This window comes from Trachymyrmex septentrionalis, unplaced genomic scaffold (genome assembly GCF_001594115.1).
Source record: "Trachymyrmex septentrionalis isolate Tsep2-gDNA-1 unplaced genomic scaffold, Tsep1.0 scaffold19, whole genome shotgun sequence".
Classification (NCBI taxonomy): domain Eukaryota; kingdom Metazoa; phylum Arthropoda; class Insecta; order Hymenoptera; family Formicidae; genus Trachymyrmex; species Trachymyrmex septentrionalis.
The window spans coordinates 4,089,659-4,101,454 of NW_017305071.1; the positions used below are offsets into that span (position 1 = coordinate 4,089,659).

Here is an 11,796-nt window from a genome sequence, read left to right on the forward strand (position 1 = left end):
TATATTTCAATTGTATTTTTGTATTATTTAATTTTAATCTTTTTCTCTCTTTTCTTCTTCTTTGTGAATCGTAATGTATTTACGTATCATAAATGACTTTTTATCATACTTTTTCTTTTTTATCACAATTCATTAAACATTGATGATAGCGATGTCTACACGAAGGGATTTATCTAATTCTTTGAAAATATATGATTGTCGATAACTCAGTTTTATAACACTTACGCAAGAAGTCTTACTTTCTACGACGACATTTGAAAATATTACTTCGAGACTGATCGGCAGCCACTGTGCGTAATCTTTGCGGAGAAAAGTTCCATTCATTCATCCATTTATTTGTTTGCTTCCCACGCCTGTTTTCCCGCTTATAGCGCAGAGTTGCAACGTAAACGTTGACCGGTTCCGGAAGTGGCGATGTAATAGCATCAGGTAAAACGTTTCGCTCGACTTGAATTATTGATTGGACGATAAAAAGGGTGCAAATAGGAAGGAAAGGAGAAACGAATTTCACATAAACGTCATTGTTGTTTTGATGCGGCGCAATTTTATTGAGAAACGTTGCGCTTTATCGAGCTATAAGGCGGGATACTAATTTTGCGTTCCTCAAGTTTTACCGGTCTCAGGAAGGATCGAGTTTGCTTATTTTTCATGGTAAGGAACGTGAGAAGGCCGAGAATGAGAGACAGAAAAAGAGAGAAAAAGATATATTTATTATTTGCTTTGCTATTTGAAAATAAAAGTAGAATGCATTTTTTTATCTAATCCGGTTAGATAATGCGTAATTTATGTGATATTTAATCTTTAGGAAATTTATCAAGACATTTTTATCTTAACTGTTGTAGTGACATTTAATTAAAAATTTTGACCAGTAGCCACTTGTATTGAAAACATGAAATAACAAAAATGAAAAATTAACGATGAAAGTAAAGTGAAATTCATCCGAAAAAGGGATTTTATAAAATTTAATTTCATCAGTAAAATTTAGGTGAGAAAAATAGTAAATTTTAATAAATAATTTATTTAAATAGTATATCAACTAAATATTTACTAAATGTAAAAATTATTTATTTGGTACAATGGCCATTAATTTGATTTAACAATTATCTTTTTATCGAATAAATATTTATTTACTGCAAGTAAATGTGTTAGTTGACATTATTCAAATAAATATTTATTAAAATTAGTACATTTTTTCTCAGTGCATCGATTTTTTGCAGACCAAATTTATTTGTTACTGGAAAAATTCTGTACGAGAAAATCGTTTCTCTGAATCCAACGATGAAATTACGTCGAGACATTTTTTCATTTTCAAGTTAGGACATTTACATTTTTATCGCGCGTTATTCCTCAAGTGTACTTTCTAAAAATTAACGATGATGTTTCACGCGCTGATCATCCACCAATAAATCTATACTACGCCGCGAGAATTCTTCCTGCAGTGCAAAATCGATTCCTCGTAAATCCTTCCAAGCGAGGGACTTCCTTAAACCGTCACTCATCCGAAGCCGCATGTTTTGCACGGAGCGTGAAATCCTCGCGAAGAGCAAAGCGCTGCCGGCCGATCCTACTTTGAGGCGAGCAGTTACGGCTGCCAAGCTATTGCGGCTCCGGCTACTTGCCTACGAGGAGTCGTAAAAGAAGGGAAAGTAACCTGGTGCCATGTTAACTAAGCGTCTCGCTTGCGTAATTTGCCACAACGTCTCCGTGGATGTCTCCACCTATTTGCGGTACTGTGACGGCCGAGCGCGCAAATCGATTAATCGCGCCGGTTTTGCGTCCAAATGGATTTATCTTCTTTATTTTTCGAGCGCAAGATCGCTCTTACGGGTGGCCACGGTTCTCTTATTACGGATCCTTGACGGCATTTGCATAATTCTTGAAGGATAATGCCTGGTAATCGTATCAGTCTGGTCCCAGTCATCGATGATCGCAGTAAGAATTTCTTCTTTCATTCGTTCGAAAAAGAGACGAGAGAATTTTTTATTCTTTTCGATTAATGAAAAGGAAGGAAAAATAATATATAAAATTGATAACATTATATAATAAAATAAATGTATTGAATAAAAAATTTATTAGAGAAGACAAAAACGTTGTAAATTTTGATTTTATTTTGCAGTCAAAGCATTTATTTCAAATCAAAAATTTTAATATCTACACAGAACTAAGAATTCTACGGCTACTATTGTTTTATTCGCGAAGTGAAAGAATATTTTTAAATTAAAATATGAAATTTTCAAGTTATAATTTGTTATACTTAAGAGTTAAAAAATACATAATTTGGGAAAAAGTGGATATATATTTAACTACGTAGATGTTATAAAGATATTTTTAGATAATTAAGACTATAGTTTACGCAATCTGTGCCGGTGGAAACTTACAATCTCTCGAACGTCCTTTCTCAGACGGGCAAAGCTGCTTCCCCACGAGATTATTCGTATCGTGAGATCGATCGTGCTTCGCTTTCCTTCCCTTATCCGCTCAGACTAGTTAGCCAACAACATGCAACTTTTCTGCGGTTACAGGTTACAATATAAAAGTATTTATAGCATATAAACATGATGATCAACGAGACTGTTATTATCGAGGTAACAATATCTTTTTGTTTCGACGGTTATGCGAATGTTGAAAATTCGGAAAATTCTTTTCAAGATTCTGATTTTCTTTACAACATCTTGAAAGATACGAAAAATTTCGACGTGGTACTTCTAAATATATTTTGAGTATTTCATGTAATTTATTATGACTTTATAATCAAAGATAATCGACGTAATCTAAAATGATGAATCTTAAGTATCTTAAGTATATGATTAACGTCACTTTAATAACGTAATCAAGATCGAGATGAAAATAAAAGATTTGAGGCGTGGCGTCATTAGAGATCTCTTGCGAAATGGTTTTAGAGATAGGGTCATGATCTCTCGTTTTGCTTCGAGCACCGAGAGACAGAACCTGTCGAAGATTCCGGTTGTTCTCTGGAGATCTTTTATTTTCATCTTAATCTCGATCTTCAGATCCTAAGAGAAAGAGAAAGATTGAGCAAGAGTGAGGCCTTTATTCCATTCTCAGATTAGATCTTTTAAGGGTGGGCGATCGGAACAATATAACAACATAACAACAAATTGAGAAAAGAGCGAGAGAAAATATGAAGAAGAAATGAAAAATAAAATCGAAATTGTTGCGAGTGATTGATTACATGTCAATTAATGTTTTTTGTTTCATCAAAATAAGATATGTAAATGGAATCCACAACAGGAAATTTCTCTTAGAAACTAAAATAAATTTATATTGCTATGGATTCTTGATAACACAACACATACTCATTTATCTCTTAGAAAGTTAGAACCAAAAATAAGTTAAATTACATATTAAACTATACGTAAAAAAAAAATAAGATTACAATAAAAATAAAAATAAACTAGTTGATAAAACTGAGAAAAAGTTTATAACATAATTTTAGCAAACATGAGGGAATATTTCGCCAACTGGAATCGTGAATCACATTAGGTTAATCGACTGGTCGGTCGAATCTTTCGTGCATTAAAGGGTCCAGAGATGGAGCAGGGGTGTGGAGCAGGACTGCCCCCGAAGGTTGCAAGTCAAGGCTAGGCACTTTCACTCGAGAGTAGTCTTGGGAGCGTGCCTCGTGCCGGCTTCCCACCTTATTTTACTATTTGCTTTTCTGTTGAATCATTAGCGAAACGATTGAACATCGTGGTAAAACGGCACCAGCAGTTTATGTTGCATATTTGCGATCTGTGCATGTAACTCCGACGCAAATTAAAAAAATTAAATCCTCAAATTTAAAAAAAATTAATTCCTTATTTAAACAGGATTACAAACAAAAAAATAAAAATAAAAACTATATAAAACCCCCTGAAGTTTTCTTCTACAATATTTTAAAAAAACTATAAATCTGAGTGACTTGTTTAAATATTTTAAGATAATATTTTCAAGTCACAAAGAATATTCTTGAGGCATCTAGAAAAAGTTGTAAAATATTTCTATATAAACTCCGTAAGAATACAATATTTTTATATCTTTATAATAAGAATATTCTGAATAAAAATAAAAAAAAAACGACATTATGATAGCTAGTCTTAACTTCTCATTTTCAACATGAATATCCTTATGTAAAGAATTGCTCGACTTGGTGAAAGAATTTTGTGATGTCATCCTGCCGTAGAATATCTTTCTATAACGCGGAAGAAGGATGTGCATTCTAGGCATTTTCATGCATTAATCAATAGAGCGATATCTTTGAGCAATATATTAATTCCGCTTATATAACTATGGCATCGTAATTTCCGAATTAACATTGTTAGTAGTTTCATTGCTACGCTAAATGATTTCGAAATTACACATTGTTAGTAAATATATATGCCGGTAATTCTTAATATTCGCGGGACGTTCAGTGTCCTTCGCGGAGGACATGTGCAGGTGGAATTCGTGATTTTGATACGCTGTATACATACGTACTCTGATATTTCGTAATCGCGGTTCATTAGACGAGAACGAAAGGGAAAGGGAAGGAAAGAATAATTAACACTTATCGAGAAAGGTTAATGACACGATAAATTGGTGGATAAATTTGAGAGCTCATTAATGAGCATCCAGATAATTTACCTAGCTCGATTAGCGTCGAGAAAGTAAGGAATAAAGGCAGAAGAAAACCAGGAAGAGAAGAAGACTATCATCTTTAATCATAAATTAATCATGAATGAGGAAATATAAGTACTCTCCTAAATTCCACAACAAAGGACTAGGCTGCACCCTAATCTTCCTAAATGATTTCTCTTGTGATCCCAACGACTTGAACAGATCCCATCTTAAAAAGTATGAAAGATAATTCAATTAGCAGGACAAGCATTTACGCTTTCACGCTTACAGGCTTGCTGGGCCAGAAGCAACAACAGGAGGACCCGTGCCAGACAAAGTCGCGAGTGGTGGGCGATGCTGAGTACTGCGATCGCTATTGGGAATGCGTGAACGGTCGCCCAGAGCTGTTCGACTGTCCTAATGGTCTCGTGTTCGCTGGCAAGCATCGCGGTGTTACCGAGGGCTGCGATTATCCGTGGCGTGCGAACTACTGTGACGGCAAACGCCAGGCAAATCCGCCGATCCCGACCGAGCACTGCGACTGGTTATATGGAATCTTTGGTCACGAAACTTCCTGCACCAGGTACTGGACTTGCTGGAACGGCACCGCCACCGAGCAGCTCTGCATAGGTGGTCTGCTCTATAATGAACGGGCTAGGTCCTGCGACTGGCCCGAGAACGTCGAGGGATGCCAGAAGCATCGTAAGTACGATGATCGACAGGTCGAGAGAGAGCCAGGGAATTTTATCAGGAAGTTTAGATATTAGAATTTATATATTAGAATTTGAACTAATTCATGGAAAAAGATAAAACGAATATTATTATTTCGCATAAAAATTCATGTTAATGGTCAATTCATGTCATGATCACATACTGTTTTATCGAAAAAAAAAAAAAAAAAAAAAACAAAACAAGTATTTTGAGGAATAAGGATGTCCTGCAAATAGCATTCGATTCTTATCGACTACTTTAAATCCACAATTGGATCTTTTCGCTTTCTTATTTATCTTTGTAATAACGTTTATCTTGGGAATTAATTGGCATTCGGCTAAATTCAACGGATACATCTTTAAGATGCGGTTTTAGGCGGACTTAATTCGCACAAGAAGCGGAATTTTAACGATTATTTTCACTTTCGAAAGTGGGCGGACGAGATGAACACGATGCGTTTCCTCGTATCTACTTCTCGGCTCCTTCCAGGAATTAGTGCCCAAGGAAAGATGGGCGAGGCACTTAATTAGCATTCGAAGTGAATTCTTGTCGCGCCTTTCTCCCCTTCTTCGCCCTCGGGATACGATAAAACACGTTTATTATTAATTCGCATCGCCTCTCTCTGAATGTCAAACACTAGCTGACGCATCGATCGTACGCGAGATCGTACTTTTTTTTCATAAGGTTGGAAGTAATGAAAGATAGTATAAGATTGAAATAAATATATTTCTTACAACATTTTAAAGTATTTCTACATATAAAAATATTCGATTTAAATATTGATGATGGGATTAATGATTGACAAATTAACGCAAATAATAATTTATCACTAAATAATTAGTGATAAATTTTATTAATTTTGAATTTTTAGAGAATTCTCGAAAATCACGCCAATAATCTCACACATGTGCAAACTGAAAGAAGGAAATAAAAGACATACACGAATGTATACATTGCATAATTAAATTTCGAATTAATTTATCATTGGTAGATCTCGAACGAAAGTTTTTGACTTTCACTGAATCGTCATTTTGCAATAAAACAACAAGAAATTCATTAAAAACGATCAATCAATTTGCAATGCGAAACCGTATTCTTTATTTTTATTCTAACAAAATATTTTACTTTGAATCGTTTAACAAAATTTTATCAAAATTATAGGTAATGATTAGTATATTTACATATATGCATATGAACTACACGATCTTGCGTGTTTCGATCGTCATTAACTATAATAGTTCCTCGAAAGCGTCAAGAGGCGTTCGCCTCAGTTAGAGGAATTATTAGTATTAGGAATAAGACGCAGCCTGTTTGCAGCACTTTGCAACGACGATGCGAACGGCAACGTGCCTCTGGGCAAGTCGTGCAACCGTTACTGGCAGTGCCAGGGTGGTTACCCGCGGTTGCAGCGCTGCCCGGCCATGTTGGTGTTTGACAGGCGGTCGTTGAGGTGCGTGGTACCGCCGACGGAGGACTGCGATGTTCCCACGACACCGCCGCCCACCGAGGGCGAGTTGCCCGATGGACGCAACGAGCAGGAACCTGAGGAGGAGAATCTGCCGCCTGGCGTGCCGCCTCTGCCATCGGGTGCCTTGCCGATTCCTCTACGGGCGCGTCCTAGGAACTAAAGTCGCAGCAGGTCGTCCTGTCCGATCTGGAAGGACGAAGGAAGCACCAGGAGATCCCTTTTCGACGAGCAAGATCCCAAAGATCGTCGATCAATGCGGAGAGCTTGAGAAGTTCTCTCGTCAAGTCTCAGATTCTCGCGTGATTTTGCAGTTCCGCAATTTTATAATTCTAGAATTTTCATAGGATTACATTTTTGAGATTTTTTTAAATTCTTAGACCTTTTTTAATGTCCCGAAATTACCCTATATGTCGGAGAAGTTGAAGTCCCGCGATTCCTCAAAGAAAAGTTCCGTTCTTTCTCGTAGATAAAATCTTTATTTTATCTTCATCACAAGGAATTGATTTTCAGATACGCATGTAAAATTCAAATTTGAGTAAAAGTGAGAGTGGCAACTGCCTATAATTTACACGGTCCGGTTCATCTCAATTAATGAGCAACAATTTATTATTTCAATTAATTCAAGTATAAGAAGTGAAAAGTTTATCAATTGAATGAATTAATTTATGATCTAAGATAATGAAAAATTGAATAAAACTTTCTAACCTTAAGATAGGTAAAAAAGTTCTAAATGACACTTGAATATTTTTATAAATTTAGAAAGACTGGAATAAAATTAACTAAGCATGTTATAAAGATCAATTTAAAAAGTTTCAGACCATCTCTTAAAAATATCAAAGAAAACATAAATTGCAAAAGAAAAGTAAAAAATAAAACTAATTTGATAAAATATGTATAAATATAGGATTGTTTTTAATGAAACGGAAGTTTAGAGTAAAAATGAGGAACTATTTTCGAGGACCGAGACATCCATCGATTCGTCCATATCTTTGACCGATCGAGCTCTTCTTCTTTTTCAATGAAGGTTCGTATTATTAACTGATAAAATGTTAATTATGAACATCTCGTTTTTTTCGGTTCCTGGACCGTTCACCATTCGCATTAGTCGAGATGTAAATATTTTCCCCGTTCCTATCACACCCTTTTTCCCTTCCCCACCCTGCGCTCTCGTAATAATAAGGCTCGTACCACGTATATGTAGATCGATTGAAATAAATTGTACGTTGTATATTTTTTATACGCATGTCCAGATTTTATTCAATGTTGCCTGGCTGTACATTGTTATTATATTTATCATAAATACATTGTATGTATTACATATAAATACACTATATGTACTACATATCGTACTTGCTCTTCACGCACTGTACATACAATTGGTCCCCTTTAAACGTCTATTATTAATAATAATTTACGTTTGATATATCTTCGTCTATTGGCAAAGTCGAATCAAAATGAAATTTAATAAGACTGTACATCTTTTATAATTTTTTTCTTATTAATTAATTCCTTCTAGTTATTTCCTGTATAAAAATATTTGTATTATTAACATGTTGTAATTTATGTTTGTAATTATTTTAATTTTTATAATTGATATTTTCCTTTAAATTTAAACAATTTCTAAAATTAATATTGTCCTGTGATAATTCGATTTTTTTACAGCTGTACATATTTTTTTTAACTTTATTTGTAAATTTTTAATTAATATTGTTATATCTTTTTGCCAAATTCATTGATTTAAAGTTGCGGATGATTGTCTCAGGAGTTGTGCCTCCATTTTAAATACCATTCGAGCTGAAAAAAACACATAGATATATAGTTAAAAAATTAAAATATTTGATCTTATATTCTGCATTAAATTAAATTGAGTTAGTATCTCGATTTCGAGAAGTATGTAAATTTTTATCGATGATACAATACTATCAGATTAGATATTTTGTTTTTTCGAATAAAAAAAATGTGCCTGATTTAAAGTTTTTAAAACGTAAAGTATACAAACCAGTGAGGAACTTCATCCGGGTCCAGACAAGTCAGGCTCACCGAATCGAATAGTTTTCCGTCTCCGCAGGTGAGAAGTCGCGGATGTCCGTCGACACAGGTGATCAACCTACCGCAGTCACTCGGTACGGGGAATCTAAAAATCGTGCCATTTGTAAATTTTTGGTTTACGTAAAGAAATATTTAAAAAAATCTTAAATTATAATTTAATATCAGTATTTAATATTAAATACAGTATTTAATAAAAATTACTCTCTTTAAAAATTTACAGTGAAATATCTATTATTCCGTGATCAAGAAAAAATTTAATAATTGCAAGTTATTGCAATTCAAAGAAGCTACACGATTTTCAGGTTATTTCTGTGTCTTGACATTGTTAAATATCACGTTTTATGAATATTGCAATTCACTTTATTAAGGTGAAAAGCAATTTGATACAATATCAGGTTCATAAAATGTTAATATTCAATATCACGATACGGAGATAATCCGCAAAAAATTGCGTAAGTAGCTTCTTTGAAGAAAATATCCGTAGGAGTTCTTAAAAGTATTAAATTATTGCAATATTAAATTATAAAAAGTGTTGTAAATTTTTCTATTTTTATCTTGGACTGTTCCAACATTTGGAACATTTTTTGCATAATTCAAGAGGAAAGAATAATGTGTTTATTAACGTGACAATTAAATATTTAAATAAAATACGCGCGGTTTTTTCTCTTTCTCTTAGTTTTTTTTCAGAAGACGACCGGTTTTTAAATTGAAGCACTACGCACAACGTCTGACATTTAACAACTTCTTTTACTCTCACGATCTTCGATGGCGAATAATATTTTCTTTCAGTAACTCTTCCTCGTAATAAAAAAAGAATAAGGAAAAAGAAAGAAAGATGAAAAATTTTATTATACCTTGCGGTTGTGTGCAGTAAAATAATTAGACACATAATTTCAACAAATTGCAACCAGAAATTTACAGAGTGCATGAATTATGTAAGAATCTGATAATTAGATTTATATAAATCTAGATTTTGATTATGATTGTTTGGAATAGAATACAATAAGAGATATTGAGCTATCGGAAATCTCGAATATATAATAATTAGTCACCAGGTTAAATAATTTTTCGGGAAATATTTAAATTAGACATGTAATATGATGAAATTAATTGATTTCTTTAAATAGAAAAAAGGGACTTTTTTGTATCTTATAGAAATTATTACAAGTTTATAGCGATTAAAAAAAAATAACCAAATTATTAATTATTAAACAAATTATTAATCGCTATTGAGAAAAAGAATAACATTGATAAAGTGCTTGTTCATAAGAGGTTAAGGAACTAAATTCTTTTAATCTTCCAAGAAGCGAAGAAAGAAAGAAAGTGCGCGAATTAAAAATGTCGCCTGGTTGGAGAGCGTTGACCCTCGTCGCCAGTTTTATTTCCGCGATTCTCATTACGAGTGATTTCTCGGAAGTACGCGCATCTCGTATACGATCACGTACCACGTACATTACCTCGGGTAGGGCCAGAATTTGGCAGCGGGGCTGTTGGGAGGCAGCTTGTGCGGGCACTTGAATCCTACTATAGCTTCGGGGTTGCAGAAGGGGATGAGTTCGTCCGGCCAGACGCACGTGTGGGTCTTGGCATTGTAGACCAGGCCAGGATCGCAGTGAGCCTGAAGCGGATCACCGTGGACACATTTGATGTAAGTGGTGCTGCAACTGTCGCTCTCCGGGTACATACCGAATTGGTACTCGCAGCCTGGACTACTAATCGGCGTATCTGCAAGGAGGAAGACGTTCTTAAGCTGCGTTCCCTTTATTAATTGCGAATACTGAAAATTTATAGTATACAAAGTATAGATTTTCAGTACTCGCGATGAATAACGGAACATAGTCTTAATTATATCGAAAGTTTTGTGAGGTGACTTGAAAATAAACTAAATGCATCATTTAACAAAAGAAAGAGATTTTTTATTTTATATTTTTTTAAATATTGCAAAAATAGACAATTCTAAATCCTGTAGCCGAAAGAATATATGTTCAATTAATCATTACATTATGATTTTTTTCCTGCGTGTATAGTAGAGCAAAATGCATTGATCTGCTGTTACTGGTTTTTGTGAGCACCAACTTTTTTGGCGCAATAAAATATGAAAAACAAGACTGGAAACTGGAAAGTCACGCGATTGCATCGAGACGTTAAGCCGGTTGAGAGATAAGTGACCCAAAGAGATTCACTTGAAAGCGAAATTATAATGATTGGCGTTAACGTGACCCACTAACTGCCGCCAAAATCACTTGTTCGTATGACTTTTACTTTCCTGACATGTTTCTTTCTAATTGACTGATTTTTATCTTCATATAAAATACATAATTTTATATGAAAAGAACAATGATATTGATAATAGCATAAATATAATATATATAATAATATTTATATAAAATACAATAATACATCAAACTGAATATTAATTTTATTTAATTGCAACATATTTTATATTTTATTGTATGCTATTTCTGTATTATACTCTAATATATATATAGTATATTTTTACATAACATTTATGTTAAATATTCAATATTTTTTTTAAACGAGAAAGATAAAGATTGTAAAAACTGTTGGGATAATAATAAAAATGACAGGTGATTCGAATATCACGAATGCAATGTAATACTTACAGTCAGCCTTGCGATGGCCGCAATCGACAGCCCAATTATAATTGCAATGATTATGAATGGCACCGTGTCCGTCAAACAGAAGTCCATTCTCGCAATATTCGAAGGTCAGCGTGCCATTCGTGCACAAGAAGAAGGCCCCGCAGTCTTCAGGGTGAGCGTAAGCATGAATCCCGTAAGGATCAGGGCATGGCGGGGCATCGTGTAATAGGGTGGCTCCTTGGGCTGTGAAATGAGAGTTTACGTGACAAAAAAGAATCATTCTTCACTAATAATAATATATAATATATAATCTAATCTTTATTCTTTAAGATACAATTTAAATATTATTATTAATGTTGTAATATTTCT

At 34.1% G+C, this 11,796-nt stretch overlaps 2 protein-coding genes across 2 annotated transcripts in view; one reads left to right on the plus strand and one right to left on the minus strand.

The window, feature by feature from the left end:
* LOC108746845 (chondroitin proteoglycan-2-like) overlaps positions 1 to 7,525 on the plus strand; it is a 10,216-nt gene extending 2,691 nt beyond the window's left edge. The window contains exons 2-3 of the mRNA XM_018483866.1: positions 4,888 to 5,298; positions 6,625 to 7,525. Coding sequence (XP_018339368.1) covers positions 4,888 to 5,298; positions 6,625 to 6,935 — 722 coding nt within the window. The 3' untranslated portion in view covers positions 6,936 to 7,525. The remainder of the gene's footprint in view (positions 1 to 4,887; positions 5,299 to 6,624) is intronic.
* A 914-nt stretch (positions 7,526 to 8,439) lies between these two features.
* LOC108746847 overlaps positions 8,440 to 11,796 on the minus strand; it is a 4,730-nt gene continuing 1,373 nt past the window's right edge. Inside the window, exons 2-5 of the mRNA XM_018483868.1 lie at positions 11,449 to 11,670; positions 10,282 to 10,549; positions 8,775 to 8,909; positions 8,440 to 8,569 (exon numbers count right to left, since the gene is read on the minus strand). Coding sequence (XP_018339370.1) covers positions 8,554 to 8,569; positions 8,775 to 8,909; positions 10,282 to 10,549; positions 11,449 to 11,670 — 641 coding nt within the window. The 3' untranslated portion in view covers positions 8,440 to 8,553. The remainder of the gene's footprint in view (positions 8,570 to 8,774; positions 8,910 to 10,281; positions 10,550 to 11,448; positions 11,671 to 11,796) is intronic.